At 58.7% G+C, this 16729-nt stretch overlaps 1 protein-coding gene across 3 annotated transcripts in view; it reads right to left on the reverse strand.

The window, feature by feature from the left end:
* The window catches only part of CAPN15 (calpain 15), a 44389-nt gene that overhangs the window by 2448 nt on the left and 25212 nt on the right, over positions 1 to 16729 (reverse strand). For 2 of the 3 annotated variants that reach the window (XM_029049301.1, XM_029049298.2), the window contains exons 2-11: positions 9613 to 11107; positions 7402 to 7610; positions 6554 to 6737; positions 6233 to 6456; positions 4059 to 4184; positions 3782 to 3934; positions 2909 to 3070; positions 2215 to 2444; positions 1854 to 2020; positions 1278 to 1456 (exon numbers count right to left, since the gene is read on the reverse strand). In XM_029049301.1, the coding sequence (XP_028905134.1) occupies positions 1278 to 1456; positions 1854 to 2020; positions 2215 to 2444; positions 2909 to 3070; positions 3782 to 3934; positions 4059 to 4184; positions 6233 to 6456; positions 6554 to 6737; positions 7402 to 7610; positions 9613 to 11085 (3107 nt within the window). In that variant the 5' untranslated portion in view covers positions 11086 to 11107. The remainder of the gene's footprint in view (positions 1 to 1277; positions 1457 to 1853; positions 2021 to 2214; positions 2445 to 2908; positions 3071 to 3781; positions 3935 to 4058; positions 4185 to 6232; positions 6457 to 6553; positions 6738 to 7401; positions 7611 to 9612; positions 11108 to 16729) is intronic. The other variant, XM_029049299.2, reaches the window with a different exon arrangement.

Genomic DNA, 16729 nt, shown 5'->3' on the forward strand with positions numbered 1-16729 from the left:
TATCCACCAGAACATCACTCTCCCCACCTCTAAAGCCTTTTTGAAGACACATCTCTTCCAGGAGTCCTTCCCTGATTTAGCCCTCATTTCCCCTTCTCCCACTCTCTTCTGCATCACCCTTGCACTTGGATTTACTCCACTTAGTCACCCATTTCTTAGTCTCAGAGCACTTATGTACATATCTGTCATTTTATTTATATTAATGTTGGTCTCCCTCTCTAAAACTCCTACCGCTTCAAAGCCCTCCATCACCTTGCCCCGCCCCCCCCACCTCACTTGCTTTATCACCTTCTATGTCTCAGCCCGCATATTCCGCTCTTCTGGCGCTAACTTTCTCACTGCGCCTCCATCTCGGCTGTCCCACCGTCGACCCCTGGGCCCACGTCCTACCTCTGGCCTGGAATGCCCTTCCTCCTCAAATCTGCCAATCACACTTTCCCCCTTCGAAGCCCTACTGAAGGCTCACCTCCTCCAAGAGGCCTTCCCAGACTAAGCCCCCCTTTTCCTCAGCTCCCCCTTCCTTCCGCATCATCACTGTTCTTCCAACTGTTATATTGCACTCTTCCAAGCACTTAGAACAATGCTCTGCACACATTAAGTGCTCAATAAATACGAGAAATTGATTGGAGGAAGAGAGATGGAGAGGGAAGACAGAGAGATGGGGAAGAGAGAGACAGGGAAGAGACAGAAAAGGAAGACAGCTGGGGGAGGAGAGAGGGGAAAGAGAAGACGGGGGGAAGATGGACAGAGGGGGAAGAGGGAGGTAGGGAAGACACATACCCAGGGGGAAGACAGAGACGGAGAGCGAAGACAGACACTGGGGAGATGGAGAGGAGGGGGCAAGGAAGGGGAGAAAGAGCAAGTAAGAAAGTTGGAAGGGTGTCGGAGCAGAGAAGTGGGTGAAACTGCGAGGGAGGGAAGGGAGAGGGAAGAAGACAGTGTGGCCTAGAGGAAAGAGCTCAGGCCTAGGAGTGAGAAGACTTGGGTTCTCATCTCAGCTCTGCCACTTGTCTGCTCTGTGACCTCGGGAAAGTCACTTGACTTCTCTAGGCCCCACTTTCTCATCCGTAAAATGGAGATTCAATCCCCACCTCCCTACTACTTAGACCAGAAGCCTTACTTGGGGCAGGGACCACATCCGACCTGCCAGTACCTACCACAGTACTTAGCACATCCTAAAGTGCTTAACAGACACTGCAATCACCATCATCTTCACTGCAGGGAATGGGGGGGGGGGATGGAGAGGGGGTGCCCGCCGGCCCCATGCCAAGCCTTACCGGTGCAAGGGCGGGACGCTGTCCTGGGTCTTGAGGCTGCCTCGGGTGGACACCACGTTAAAGCTGTCGGTGCAGTCGCACTGCACGTGCAGATAGGACTTGGGGTGCCGGTTCTCCACCACCACGATCAGCCCCGCCCAGCCGTGGGTCAGGTAGTAGCACGTCATGCCCTCCCGGCCCTGGGGGCAGGGGGCAGTGGCCAGTGGCGTCCGCCCCTGCAGGGCCCCGGACCCGGGGGGCTGAGGGCCCACCCCCGCCCACGGGCCCCGGGTGGGTGGACTGGGACTCGGGCCGGCGTTGGGGCCGGCCCTCCCCGGGGCTATCCGGGGCGTGGAGCGCCATGGGAACGGGGTGGGGGTGGACAGTGCCCGGCTTCAAGGGGAGGGTGAGCAGTTGAGGAGGTGGGGACGGGATCATCCTGGCTGGGAAACCAGCTAGGCCACCGGTGCCCTCTGGTGGCATCAGAGATAGGAGCCTTCCAGGTAGCTGGTCCGCGGGCCTCCCTCCCAGGGGGGCCCGTCAAGTCCCCGGCCCCATCCGGCCCGGGGCCAGAGGCCGCCAGCCGCCGGCACCCACCTCGTGGCGCTCTCCCTTGTTCTCCGTCAGGAGGATGATGGCGTCAGCCAGAGTGGTGGGCCGGGCCTCGATCTGCTCCACCATGACCAGCCGCGAACTGTAGATGGCCAGGATGTAGCCGGGGGGCTCCGGGGCGCTGCGGCTCCCTCCGCCGGTGGGGCTGGGCACTGCGCGGGGCGGGGCGGCCCGGAGGTTCAGAGACAGGGCACCGATTCGCCTCCCCCCACCCCCACGGCCCCGCTTGGCGGGGGTCTGGTCCGGGCAGAGGGAGTTGCTTCCTCTTTTTCCCTTTTCCGTCTGGACCGGCAAGCCCCCGCCCTAGCCTCCTCCCCTCCCTCTCTCCCTCCTCCCAGGCCCTTACACTGGGCGGGCGAGGGGCCCGGCGGGCTGGGGCTCCAGTGGTTGAAGGCGCAGCAGACCACTGCGTACTCGCCCGGCTCCAGCATGACGTCACAGTTGACAAACTTCTTCACGGCCCTCTTGCTGTGGGCCAGGAGCCGGCCCAGGCACAGCCGGCTGCCGCTCGTGAAAGTGGCCCGGAACACCATGATACACAGGTCCAGGAGATGGCTGTCCACCGTGTCCGAACGCCTGCCGGGCGAGGGGAGAGGCGGGGCGGCCGGGGTCAGTGCTGCTGGGGTCAGCGCCGGCCAGGGGCCTGGGGAGGCAAGGGACGGCGCAGCCTGGGGCTCGCTCGGGACAGCGGAGGCTCAAGGGACACTGTCCATCCTCTGCTGGCTGGCTGCCCTCCCTATCTTCTCCAGAGGTTCGCCCCGACTGCCCCAAACCCAAATCGGATCAGCCGGGAGCCCTCTCTCTTCCTCCTGCCACCAGCCACCTAACAGCTGGGGCCTGGGCCAGGAGGAAGAGGAGGGAAAGGAGGGGGGGAAGGGGAAGGAAGGTTAGAGAGAGTGGAAAGGAGAGAGGGGGAAGGAAAGGGAAAGAAAGGTGGAGAAAGGAGAATCGTGTGTGTATTTCCGGGTCCCCAACACACACGCCCTCCCCACGTCCCGCCACCCCCCCGGGAGGTTGGCTTAGCCCTGCCCGGCACCCACCGGCTGCCCTCCTGGAAGAGGGCACACTCAAGGGCGGCACGCTCCAGCACCGTCAGGGAAGTGACCACCACGGGCCCGCTGGCCTTGTTGGGGAAGGTGCCCTGCACCCGCACCTCGTGCCAGTCTGAGTGGATCTTGCAGATGTCCACCGAATCAAAGTACCTGCAGGAGAGGAGGAGGCAGCTCTTGACATTCAGCCCACCCTCACCCCCACAGCACCCTTTCCCCCGGTGCCCTGATCCATTTTTGTGTCCATCTCCCCCTCCAGATCGGATCTCCCCAGCCAGAGACAGCCGAGCGGAGATCGGCCAGTCCAGGCCAGATCCCTGGGTCCTGATCCCGTAGATCTTCCCCCGCAGGGCTCCCTCCACGGAGATGCTCCCTCAATACCACAATTGCTGTTATTTTCATTAATAATAATCGTGGCATTTGTTAAGTGTTTACTTAATGCTGGGGTAGATAAAAGATCATCAGGTCTCACATGGGGCTCACGGTCTAAGTAGGAGGAAGAACAGGCATTGAATCACCACTCTGCAAATGAGGGAACTGAGGCACAGAAAAGTTAAGTAACTTGTCCAAGGTCATACAGCAGGTAAATGGCTTATAGGGATTAGAACCCAGGTCCTCTGACTCCCAAGCCTGTGCTCTTTCCTCTAGGTCACGCTGCTTCCGTTATTCTTCCCCAGGGCTCAGTACAATGCCCTGCACGCAGTAAGCACTTGATAAATACCACTGGGTGCCGAGCACTCTACTGAGCTCTCGAAAAGTCCAACATAATCTGAGACCTATTCCAGGCCCACAAGGAGCCTCGGTTCAAGCGGCAGGAGACACCGGTGCCCGGCCTCTCCTGGGCTGCCCGCTGGCCTCTGTCACCTAATGAAGTCGCTGTACTCCATCCAGAAGACACCCTCGCTGCTCCCGTGGGGCATCAGCTCCTGCCGCAGGTGCCCCGGCCAGTGCGGCCACTCGTCCGACCAGCTGCCATGCCAGGAAAAACGGCCCCAGGGGTTCCGAAGGCGGAGCAGCCTGGGGGGCGGGAGGGAAAGGGGCTGGGAGACGATGCCATGGGTGTCCTGCCGCACCCCCGCACACCCGGGCCGCGGCCTGCTCCAGCCCACTGCGCCCCGCCGGCCTGGCCCCCCGCGCTCACCTGAAGCCCTGGACGTCTCGCACGTCCAGGACGGAGTAGGCGTGGCGTGGGCGGAGGCCCATGCCTTCGTAGGCCATGTCGTCCACCTTCATGTTGCCCCCTCCGCACGAGGCGCCCATGAGAAACCTGCAGCGGCGGCGGGGGAGAGCGGAGCCGGCACTGACCGGGCACCGCCGGCTCCCCGCCCGGGGTGGCACACACCTGGCCTGCCCTATGCACCACCACTCACCCTACAGCTGGACACCGGGCCTAGAGGGACAACCTGGGCCAACTCCTTCCTCTTTCCACCCCACTTCAACCTGACCCCTGTGCAATGGGCACAGACCACACATTCAAAGTCCCTTCCTCAGACGTCTGTGCCCAGGAGGCCTGGCGGTGCTTCGCGGGTGAAGAAACAGGACCCCATGCCTCCCATCATTCAGTCGTGGTAGCTGGCCAGGGGAACCCCACCAACTGTTCTCTCTGGCTTCTCACCTCCCCGACCCGCTCCATCCCTGCCTTGACAGTTGTCCCGGCCAGAGACACGGCCCAGCATCAGCCAACTCCCAGGACTGGTCTCCACTAGGAGGCCTGAGGCTGCTGCAGGCACCACCCCAGGCACCTGCTTGCCCCCAAGGCTCCTTGGAATTCTCAGGCCAGAGAGCCCCTTCAGCTTCCCCGGAGTTCCAAGCTGCAACGGAGCCTCTGAGCTGCTGACAAGTGAAGCTACTCTATCTTCCCATCGGCTCTCAACTAGGCAGCGGGTGGGGGGATACTGAGGCACAAAACAGCAAGAACATTCCACCTCCTGGAGGGGGAATGAGGAGCAAGGTTCCCTTGCCAGACGCCTGGGTTGAGGCTCATTCTGTCACTGAGGCCGTGTGATGGGTGAGGTCCACCATCAACCCCACACTACCTCTCTTCTTCAGAGAAGATGCACCCCGTGAGAGGTGGACACCTCACCCCCCATCCCAACACCGGGAGCCTGAGCTTTGCCAATGGGGATCCCCGTGTCCCTGGAGATGGGCCGGCTGGTGGATTGACTGGAGCAACACCTGCTGGGATGTGCCCATGGCTCGACCCCCAGGCAGGACCGCCCCGAGCCTCGGTCCATGTTACCCCCCATACCTACTGGGGGCGGGTCATGCCCCGTCTGGGTGCTACCATGCAGCTCCCCCCTGGCCACCACCCTGCAAACATCCACCCAACTCAGGGTCACCCTCGCCGGATGCCCTTTAGCAGTAAGGCAACAAGCACAACTGCCGCTACTGCCAAGGGCCCACCGGAATCAAGATCCCTTGCCGGTGGAGCGGGGTGGGACCTCTGCTTGTGAAAGGGAGTGGCTGGGCTCTGTGCACAGGAAGCGGCAGCACACTTTCCTCCCCACCCCCTTCTCAGCCGGCGGCCGGGGAGGGAGCGGATCCCCTAGGCCGCTCCTGCTCCCGTGCAACCCACACCTCCGTGCCGGGAAAAAGGGCCTCAGAATGGCCAGGGCAGGCGAGCCAAGCCTAGTGATTGCCCCCTCAGTGCCCTGCAAACCGTGACTGGGACATAGAACCTTCCCCCACCCACCTCTGTGAACTCACGAGGGTTCTCCAGCCTCCTCACTCCCAGCTCCGTGAGCTCCCAAGGACCCTCAGGACTCCCTCTGTCCCCCCTCTAAGCTCACAAGGACCCGCGAAGCCTCCCTCCGTCCAGCTCCCCTGAGATCATGAGGGTCCTCTAGCCTCTGTGGCCTGGCTTCGCCTCCTCCAGCCCACCCTAAGATCATGAAGGCCCTCGAGGCTCCAGACTCCCATCTCTGTGTGTTCATGAGAGTCCTCTGGTCTCTTCTGGCCTGGCGAGCCACCTGCCACCCTCCACCGTGAGCTCACAAAGGCCCTCCAGCCTTCGCCCTCTCATCTCAGTGAGTTCCCGAGGGCTCCTTAGCCTCCCTCAACTCACCTGTGAGTTCACAAGAGCCCTCTAGCTTCCACCCTCCCATCTCCGTGAGCTCCCGGGGGCCCTCTAACCTCCACCTTCCCATCTCCAAGCTCACAAGGGCCCTCTAGCTTCTGCCCTCCCAGCTCCGTGAGCTCCCGAGGGCCCTCTAGCCTCCCCCGCGCCCACCTCTTTGAACCCCAAGGGTCACCCTGGCTTCTTCTGAGCTCAGCGCTCCTAACGGCTGAGCCGCGGCCCCTCCCGCCTCCTCTTACCCAGCCTCCTTAGAACTCAGCATTTTGGCCCAGATGAGGTCAGTGTCAATTGGCTCCTCGCGGGGGTTAGTGGAGCTGACCTGCAGCATCAGGCTCTCGCATGGGGCGCCGGTCAGGGTGGCCAGGCCCTCAATGGCGCGCCCGGCCTGCAGGGCGAAGTAGGACCCGTGCAGCTTGGCCAGGGCCTTCTCGATGAGGGCCACCCACAGCTGCTTCCGCTGGGCCTGCGGGCGAAGGCCGGGGGGGGAGGCCTGGTCAGAGCAGGGTCAGGGCCGAGGCGGGCCCGGCCGCCGCCACCCCTGGTCCCTGCCGGACACCCACCTGGGAGAAGAGGAGGAAGCCGCAGTCGTCGCAAGGCAGCATGTCATCCACCAGCACCGTGGTCCACGTGCCATCTTTGCACAGCCGCACCTGGTAGGCCCCTTCCGGGCACAGGCCCCGGGTGACCATCACCCGCTCCACCAGCTCGGGCCGCTCCGCCAGCACGGCTAGGGCGCTCAGGAACCTGCCGGGAAGGGGTGGGGGTCACTCCCGGGCGGCCTTGGCCAGTCCGGGGTAGCAGGGCACGGGCACCATCCATTCATATTAATAATTATGGTATTTGTTACGCATTTACTATGAGCTAGGCACTGTACTGAACGTTGGGGCACTGTACTAAGCACAGGGAGAGCCGCCTCCCTGCGGCCGGCCCTGCCTCCTCCCAAGGAGCCGTCCAACACGGATCTGGACTCTGAGTCTGGAGCGAGGTTTGGGGATGAGATGAGACTGCCCCAACCCTGCGCCCTGCCGGCAGGTGGATCTCAGAGGTAAATGGGGAGAGGGGAACGGGATCGAAAGGTCCCAGACTGTGTTCTGCCCTCCTGGCGGCAGGTCAGCAGGGCACCACCCACCCAGCACCAAGCCGCCCGGGAGAGCCCAGCTCTGCCGACAGAGACCCCTCCAGATCGGCCTCGTGGTGCCTCTGACCAGGAGGCCGGGCTCACGAGCCCCCGGCACCAAGGGACTGACGGCATTTTGTGGTCCAACCCACCCAGAAAGGGATAGGTAGGGGATGCCCAATTTAGGGGGATTCATGAGGGAGAGTAGAGGATCCCAACCGGGGGCGAGGTCGGGGAAGGCACAGGAATGATCTCCGCTGCCCCCGCGGGAGACCCCGCGTGCCTCCTTACCAGCAGTTTCCCAAAAGCCCTTGTAGGATGTCGGAGGGCCGCAGCGTCCGGAACACCGACCAGTCCTCCCCCTGGTCCTTGAAGATGGCGCAGTTGATCTCGTGGGGACGGAGCCACTGCCGCACCCTAAGCTGGACGCTGTCCCCTTCCGGAAAGCCCACGGACTCGGGTCCAGGGGGGAAGCTATCGTCCACGAAATTCACTTTGTTCTTAAAAGAAAGGACGAGGAGCTCTCTCAAGGGGCTGCAGGGCCATCCCTTCACCGAGGCGGGAGTGTTCTGGGCTCCGGACCCATCCGTGTGGGAGGAGGTCTGCGTGGGAGGAGGTCCCGCGCCCAGACTCCAAAGACACCTCCCTTAGGGGCCCGGAGCAAAGGAGAGGGGAGAGAGACTCAGGTCGAGATGGGGAAGGGGGTTTCCTGGGGTGCCGGCTGATTCCCAACCTGCTCCCTGACTGGGGTGGCAGGGTGGTGCCCTAAAACTCCCTCCAGCAACCTCGCCCCCTGCAGAAAATGGCATCCTCCCCTCTGGGAGATTCCCCCAACTCAATACTTTCCTCACTTTCAGCAGCTTCCTCACCTCACCTCCTGGCCCTAAATGGTTCTCGCCCCCCTGGGAGGTTTCTCCCTGCTTCCCTAAATGGTTCCCTCCATTAAGAAGCAGCGTGGCTCAGTATAAAGAGCCCGGGCTTTGGAGTCTGAGGTCATGGGTTCGAACCCCGGCTCTGCCACTTGTCAGCTGTGTGACTTTGGGCAAGTCACTTAACTTCTCGGTGCCCCAGTTCCTTCATCTGTAAAATGGGGATTAAGACTGTGAGCCCCATGTGGGACAACCTGGTTCCCCTGTGTCTACCCCAGCGCTTAGAACAGTGCTTGGCACATAGTAAGCGCTTAACAAATATCAACATTCCCTCCCTTCCGAGAGATCACCCCGCTAGCCCAGATGGGTCAGTTCCTTCCCCTCCAACCCCATTCCCCCTGGCTCCTGGAACCGCCAGGTCTTCCCGGGGATCTGACTCCAACTCCAGCACTAGGGGCCCCGAGGTCAGGGCTACCCAAGCTTGAAGGCATTATCCCCGTAACTGTTTACCCACAATGCTGCACTTCCTCCTTAAATCAGCATCACTTAATAAAGTCGCTAGGTCATTACCAGTTCTTTATGGGACGATGTTATTTTTAGGCAGCGAAACAAACAGAATGGCAGCTCTTCATGCTGCAGAGCTGGGTGGGTGGGTGAATTCACCAACGTCCTGACCTATGTACTACAGGTTGGCTTTCCCCACTCGATGGAAAGCCATCCGGGGACAGGGCCCGGGCTGTCTACCTCCTTTTGGAGCCTCACACGGGTCCTTAGTGAACACACCTGCTGCTGCGGTTTGCCTGCGTGTCTTTTTTAAGCTTCATATGTCAAGGTCTGAACCTTGTGCTGCCATCCAACTGGCCAAAGTTGCCTCTGTATGGCAGTGAGGCCTAGTGGAAAGAGCACGGGGTTGGGTGGTGAGAGGCCCAGGTTCTATTCTCAGCTCTGTCCCCGGCCTGCTGGGTGACCTAGGGCCACTCGCCTAACCTCTCTAGGCCGTAGTTTCCTCGCTTAGGGAGGCAGCCTGATCAAGTGGAAAGAGCGCAGGCCTGGGAATCAGGGGACAGGGGTTCTAATCCTAGCTCTGCTCCTTGCCTGCTGGGTGACCCGGCGCTAGTTTCCTGCCTTCTCTGGGCCTCTGTCTCCTCATCTGAAGAAAGGGAGGAGAAATCCCCATTCTTCCCCTCCTCAGACCGAGAATCTGATGAGGGATGGGGGCTTTGTTTGACCTGATCATTTTGTATCTGTCCCGGCATTTAGTGCAATTCTCATTATGATGTGTAAAAAAAATAAAGCCCATTCTTCTGATCTCTTGGGTTGGGAGCCCCGGCAGGGGCAGGACTGTGTCTGCTCCGATGACCTGGGACCCACCCCAGCCCTGTGTGCAGGGCTAGATGGTAGCACCCACCACCCCTCCATCCCCCATCCCCAGTGGCCACAGACCCACTGCCCCCGGTAGCTAAGGGGTACTGCCCCGGCCCCCCCAGGGCAGATTCATTCCTTGCCACCCCTAGACAGCGAGCTCCCGGAGGGTCAGCACCATGCCTTCTCTCTCTGCCCAGCACTTCAGCCAGTGCCCGGGCCGAGACAGACGGTGGCAGAGCGGTGGGCGGGGAGGGCGCGGCTCACTCACCTCCCGGCAGAAGAGGACGATGTTCTCCCACAGGGCCTTGGCCTCGCCCTCATCCGTCAGGCGCCGCTTCTCCACGTGCATGCTCTCCCGCCTTTTCAGAGGCTTGCCGCCCTTGCGTTGAGCCAGGTAGAGCTGCGGGGTGTGGCAGGCCGCACAGTGCTTCGCCTTGGCCTCGTTCAGCAGGGTGCAGGCCGGGCAGGACCACTGGCTGGGCCGCTCGGCGGGCGGAGGCAGGCAGGGGAAGAGGCGGGCGGCCTCCCGAGCCCTCCCCCCGCAGCAGCAGCCGCCCCCGCCCCCGGGGGTCTTGTCGGCATTGCAGTCCGGGCAGCGGGGGGCCGGCTCGGCGGGCGGGGTCCCCGAGTGCTCCTGGAAGCCGTGCAGCTTGGACGAGCCGCACGCCTGGCACCGCTGGGCCGCGGTGGGGTTCTTGAGTGTGCACTTGGCGCAGGGCCAGGTGGTAAAGTCGGGGCTGGAGGGGCTGGCGGGGGTGAAGCGGACTGCGTCCCCCGTCAGGTCGATGATGTCGCCACCCGGCGGGGCGCCGCAGGCCTCACTTGGGGCCGTGGGCCAGGCGCCCGAGCCGCCCTTCTTGGATCCCGCCGGGCCGGGGTCTGCTGCCCCCACCGCCTCCTCCTCCAGCACGCTCAGCCGCTTGGTGCCCAGAAGCTCCTGGAAGCGGGCGGCGGGGGGCGCCCGGCCCTGCCCCTGGGGGGACCCCTTGGGGCCGGGGGCTGCCGGGGCCTCGGGCACCGCCGACTGCAGCTGCGGGGGCACCTCCCGCCGGCTGCGGGGGATGGGGTTGTTCTGCGGGGCAGGGGAGAAGGGGCCGAAGGGGCCGGGCGTCTTGGGTCCCTCGGGCTCGGCAGGGGCCGGGGCCCGTCCACCGGGCGGGGGCTCGGAGGGTTCAGTGGGCTCGGAGGGCTGGCCGGGGGTGGGGGGCGGTGGGGGGCTGGGGGCGACCTGGAAGCCGGCGGGGGCGATGACCTCGGGGACCACCAGGGCCTCCGGGGGGATCTTGGGCAGCGAGAGCCGGCGGGGCCCCCCGCAGGCCGAGCAGGAGTTGGCCGCAGGAGTGTTGTGGAGGGTGCAGCGTGGGCAGGTCCAACCGCCGGCCGCCTCTGTCCCCGGGGGTCCCTGGCCGGGGGGCTCCCCGCCGGGCCCCGCCTCCCTCCCGCCCGCCTTGGGCTCGGCCAGGACGGCGGGCGGCTTGGGCAGGAGGCCGTTGATGGCCGGCAACGGGCAGGCCCCGGGTGCCGGGTCTGGAGTGAAGCCGCACACCTCACAGGCCCCCTTGCCCAGGAAGTTCCGGAAGGTGCAGCGGGCACAGGGCCATTTCTGCTCCTCCACGCTGAGCCGTAGGATGTGGTTGAGGTCGGGCTTCTGCCGGGGGGCCTCGCAGATGGAGCACTGGCGCTGGCCCACCGGGTTCAGGAAAGTGCAGCGGGCACAGGACCACTCCCGGGCCGCGGCCATAGAACCCGGCGAGTGGCTGTGGCTGCAAGAGAGAGGCCAGGTGGGGTCACTGGGAGGGCTCCCTTCTCTTTCTGGGAAAAATCCACACAGGGAAGCGGGAAGGAGCCTGCGCCTCGGAGGTGGAGGACCTGGGCTCTTACCCCGGCTCTGGCAGTTGCCAGCTGTGTGACCAAGGGCAAATCATCTGACTTCTCTGGGCCTCAGTTTCCTCTTCTCTGCAATGGGGGTTCTACCTCTCCCTTAGACTGTGAACCCCACGTGAGATGGGGACTGTGTCCAATCTGATTAACTTGTATCGACCCCAATGCTTAACATTCATTCATTCAATCGTACTTATTAATAATAATAATAATGATGGTATTTGTTAAGCGCTTACTATGTGCAGAGCACTGTTCTAAGTGCTGGGGTAGACACAGGGGAATCAGGTTGTCCCATGTGGGGCTCACAGTCTTCATCCCCATTTTACAGATGAGGTAAGTGAGGCACAGAGAAGTGAAGCGACTTGCCCAGTCACACAGCTGGCAAGTGCCAGAGCCGGGATTTGAACTCATGACCTCTGACTCCAAAGCCCGGGCTCTTTTCACTGAGCCACGATGCTTCGCTGCTTCTCTATTAAGCACTTACTGTGTGGAGAGCACTGTATTAAACGCTTGGGAAAGTACAATACAACAATAAATAGTGATAATCCCTGCCCACAGCGAGGTCGGCTTAACAAATGTAATAATAATAGTAATAACAACAACAATGATAATGATAATCATCATCCCTGGTCCCTCCCACTTGCCAAACCCTCACTGGGTACTCGCCAGGGGACTGTCAGCTCCTTGAGGACGGGAAGGGGTGGCCCCCACTACTGTTCTCCCCTCAGGGCTTCTGCCCACAATGGGCACTGAGAAGGTAAGCCACACAACCCAGGGAACAGAGCCCGGCCCTGGGAGTCAGCGAACCTGGGTTCTCAACCCAGCTCTGCCACCTGCCTGCTGTGTGACCTGGGACATATCACTTACCTTCAATGAGCCTCCATTTCCTCATCTGTAAAATGGGGATTTTAGTACCCGATCTAAGCCAAGAGGGCACGGGTTAATCAGGGAAGACCTCCTGGAGGTGGTGGCTTTTAAAGAGAGGAAGGCTGTGAACCCTTAAGCACTTTGATCCTCATCCCAGCCCCATGGCACTAATGTCCGCGTCCTTACGCTTTACTTCCCCTTTAATCTATTTTAAATGCCTGTTTCCCCGTATAGAACACAAGCACCGAGGGAGGGAACATGTCTACTAATTCTATTATACTCTTCCATGTGCTCCGAATACTCCTCAGCACACAGTAAGCACTCAGTAAACACTACTGATTGAGATGAACTGAATAAGCCAGCTGGTGGAGAGGATTGTAGTCAATGAAGAGGAAATTTTACTTGGGTTCAAAGATGAGAGGGCAGCCATTGGTGGATTCTAAGGAGGGGTGGGGTTTTATGTAGCCAGACTGCAACGGGGAGAGGTTGGAGGAGGAGAGGCCAGTTAGGAGGCCAACCCAGAACCGAGCCATGAAGTAGTAAAGGCTTGGATCACGGTGGCCATAATGATGAAGAGGAAGGACAGACCCAGGAGATATGAGAAAGGAAAATGGACTGTGTCCAACCCAATTTGCTTGTATCCACTCCCACGCTTAGGACAGTGGCTGGCACATAGCATTTAACAAATACCACAATTATTATTATTTTTAATAATAATAAAGGAAAAATGGGGCTGGATGGTCCAGCGGTCCTTTTAGCCTGGGCCTGGACAATAAGGATGCAGGATTCTTGAGAGAGCCCTGGGTTAGTTTTTCTTCCTGGACATTTAACTTCATGATTTGGGGCAGATCATCCAACACTGCTTGCTCTTCTACAATGACCCAATCTGGACCAATCAACACTCCTAACTGTCCCCCAATGACCCAGCAGAGACAATCAACTGATCAATCAGTGGTATTTATTAAGTCCTGACTGTGCTAAGCGTGTGGGAGAGAACAATACAAGAGTATCAGCAGACATGTTCCCTGACCATAATGAATTTACAGTCTACAGGGGAAGACAGATAATATGAATAAATAATTTATAAAAAATAACTTAAAGATATGTACATAGGTGATGTGGTTAGGGGTGGGGCAAAAATCAGTTGTCCAAAGTCACAGATCCAAGTGCATAGACAGTATAGACGGAAAAGTGAGTGGAGAAAAGAAGGCTTAATCAGGGAAGGCCTCATGGAGAAGATGTGACCTAAATGGTGCTTGGAAGATGGAGAGTGGTGGTCTGGCAGATATTTAGGGGGACGGAGTTCCAAGCCAGAAGGAGGACCTGGGTGAGGGCTCTGGCCCTCTGGCTAGAGTGATACGCTAGCATCATTTTATCCTTCCCTGACTCTCCCCGAGGGACCCAGCATGCACTGTCCAACACCTCTGCCTCTTTTCCAGTGACCCAGCACAGACCAACCATCACCCCTGACTCTCTCCTCGTGTTCTCTGAATCTCCTGCAGTGACCCCCAAATCTACATCTCCAGCCCTGTCTCTCTCCCTCTCTCCAGCCTCGCATTGCCTCCTGTCTTCAAGACATCTCTACCTGGATGTCCTCCTGTCACCTCAAGCTTAACATGTCCAGAACAGAGCTCATTAATCTTTCCACCCAAACCCTGTCCTCACCCTGACTTTCCCATCAATGTAGATGGCACCACCATCCTTCCTGTCTCACAAACTCATAACCTTGGGGTTATCCTTGACTCATCTCTCTCATTTAACCCACATATTCAATCCATCACTAAATCCTCTTGGTCCTACCTTCACAAAATAGCTAAAATCACCCTTTACTCTCCATCCAAACTGCCAAACTGCTATCACGTTAATACAATCACATCTTATCCTGCCTGGATTACTGCATCAGACTTCTTGCTGACCTCCCAACCTCCTGTCTCTCCCCACTCCCAGTCCATACTTCACTCTGCTGCCCGGATGACTTTTCTACAAAAACATTCAGGACAAGTCACCCCGCTCCTCAAAAAACTCCAATGGTTGCCCATCCACCTCCGCATCAAACAAAATCTCCTCACCGTTGGCTTTAAAGCACTCTTCCACCGTGCCCCCTCCTACCTCACCTTATTTCTCTCCTTTTATGACCCAGCCCACACACTTAGCTCCTCTTGTGCTAACCTTCTCACTTTGCCTCGATCTTGCCTACCTCAACGCCAACTCTTAGCCCATGTCCTGCCTCTGGCCTGGAACACCCTCCCTCCTCAAATGCAACAATTACTCTCCCCCACTTCAAAGCCTTATTGAAGGCACAACTCCTTCAAGAGGCCTTCCCAGATTAAGCCCCACCTTTCCTCATGTCCCATTCCCTTCCGAATTGGCCTGACTTGTTCCCTTTGCTCTTGGCCCCGCTTGGCCCCACAGCACTTTCGTACATATCTGTAATTTTATTTATTTGTATTCATGTCTGTCTCCTCCCTTCTAGACTGTGAGTTGTGTGGGCAGGGAATGTGACTGTTTATTGTTGTAGGGTACCCGCCCAAACGCTTAAGTACAGTACTCAGCACACAGTAAGCGCTCAATAAATATGACCCAATAAATGACCCAACAAGGACCACCTGCCTCCCCAACTCTCCCCTCTCTACCCCTGACTTTCCCCCAGTAACCCAGAATGGACCATCCACAACCCCTGACTCTGCCCTCTCCTTCCCCGACTCACCCCCAGTGACCCATCACAGACTGTTCATCTATGAAATACCCAAACTTCGTTCATGCTGGAAGGAACTCAAAGTCAGAAATGAGTGACTTGGAACTCTGCAGGCATTTGCCATCTTTGTAGGGCACACCCCTTCAGCCCAGAGACAAGTTGGTTCTGGACACCAGAGCTGGGTTCCTGAATGTGGCTCCTGCCACCCCTGGCCATTATAGAACTAGGAACAGGGGTTCTTACTGAATGCCTACTGGGTGCAATGCACTGTTCTGAGCACTTGGGAAAGCATGACAGAAACCTGAGACCTATTCACTGCCCATAAGATGACTGACTGCATTGGCCTCCACGCTGCCCTCCCTGCATCCCGTCTCTCCCCTTTCCAGTCCATACTTCACTCTGCTGCCCAGATCATTTTTCTACAGAAACATTCACTCCATTTCTCCCCACTCAATAACCTCCAGTGGTTGCCCATCCGCCTCCACATCAAACAGAAACTCCTTACCATCAGCTGTAAAGCTTTCAATCATCTTGCCCCTTCCCATCTTACCTCGCTTGAGTTCCTATTATAACCTAGCCCACTCACTTCACTCCTGTAACACCAACCTACTCACCATCCCTCAATCTCGTCTATCTTGCCGCTGACCCTCCGCCCACATCCTGCCTCTGGCCTCCCTCTTCAAATCCGACAGACCACCACTCTCCCACCTTCAAAACCTTATTTAAAATCACTTCTCCGAGAGGCCTTTCTCAGGCCCTCATTTTCCCTCCTCCCTCTCTTTCTGAGTCCCGCTGACTCTTGCACCTGTCCCCTTTAAGCACCTGATACTCACCCCACCCTCAGGCCCATAAGCACTTATGTCCATATCTGTCATTTATTTTCATGTCTGTCTCCCCCTCTAGACTGTAGGCTTGTGGTGGGCAGCAAACCCTTCTACTAACTCAGTTGGACTGTACTCTCCCAAGCGCTTAGTTCGGGGTCTGCAAATAGTAGGTGCTCAATAAATAGCACTGCTTGACTGATTGACACTCTAATACAGGAAACAGACATTGTCTTTTGAAGAGTGTGTGCAGGGAGCTGCTGATGGGAGCAGAACTGTGTATTGGCCTCCTCTAAATTGTCAACCTCGGCGTTCTTTCTCAGCTAGTTGGCAGTGTGCATCTTGAAAGCGATATCCAGCAGCTGCTACCAGTAGCCCCACTTCCTGCTTGGGTATATGCCTCATCATTTAATTTTTTTTTTTTGTAAATGGTATTGTTAAGCACTTACCTTATTCCAGGCACAGTGTCAAGCACTGGGGTAGATGCGAATTAACCAGGTTGGACACCGTCCCTATATCACATAGGGCTCAGAGTCTTAATCCTCATTTCTCAGATGAGGTAACTGAGGCACAGTCAAGTGAAGTGACTTGCCCAAAGCCAAACAGCAGATGAGTGGCGGAGTCAGGATTAGAACCCAGGTCCTCTGACTCCCAGGTTCATGCTCTTTCCATTGGATATCTACTGCACCAGGTTCTTAAGAACAGCCAATGAGTGTCAAAGACAAGAGCCCCCAACCTCGAGCGGCTTCCAATTCTGGGCACTGTCCCGGGCCCCATTTCTAGCGCAGCTTCCAGCCGGTAAGAATTTCCTGGGGTCCAGCCGAGCCACAGCTCCAGGCCAGTCACTGGGGTCCCAGAAATGGCCTGGTCTTGGGCCCGGCTCAATCAGTTGATCCCACATGGACAGTCCCTCCCCTCCCCACCCCCCCATGAGAAATCAGCCCTTCATCTCTGTTTGACCCAAACCTCCCCCCGGTCAGATGGTGGGGCAGCTGCCCCATGAGGTCATTGGCACAGGAGGGAGGGTCAATCAACGAAGAACAAAGGAGCCATGCCGTCCCAGCCGCCTGGCCTCGGTCCTCAAAACCTCGAGGAAAACAGCCACTGACGTCAACGGGAAC

The sequence above is a fragment of the Ornithorhynchus anatinus genome, chromosome 21 (assembly GCF_004115215.2).
Source record: "Ornithorhynchus anatinus isolate Pmale09 chromosome 21, mOrnAna1.pri.v4, whole genome shotgun sequence".
NCBI classification, from domain to species: Eukaryota; Metazoa; Chordata; class Mammalia; order Monotremata; family Ornithorhynchidae; genus Ornithorhynchus; species Ornithorhynchus anatinus.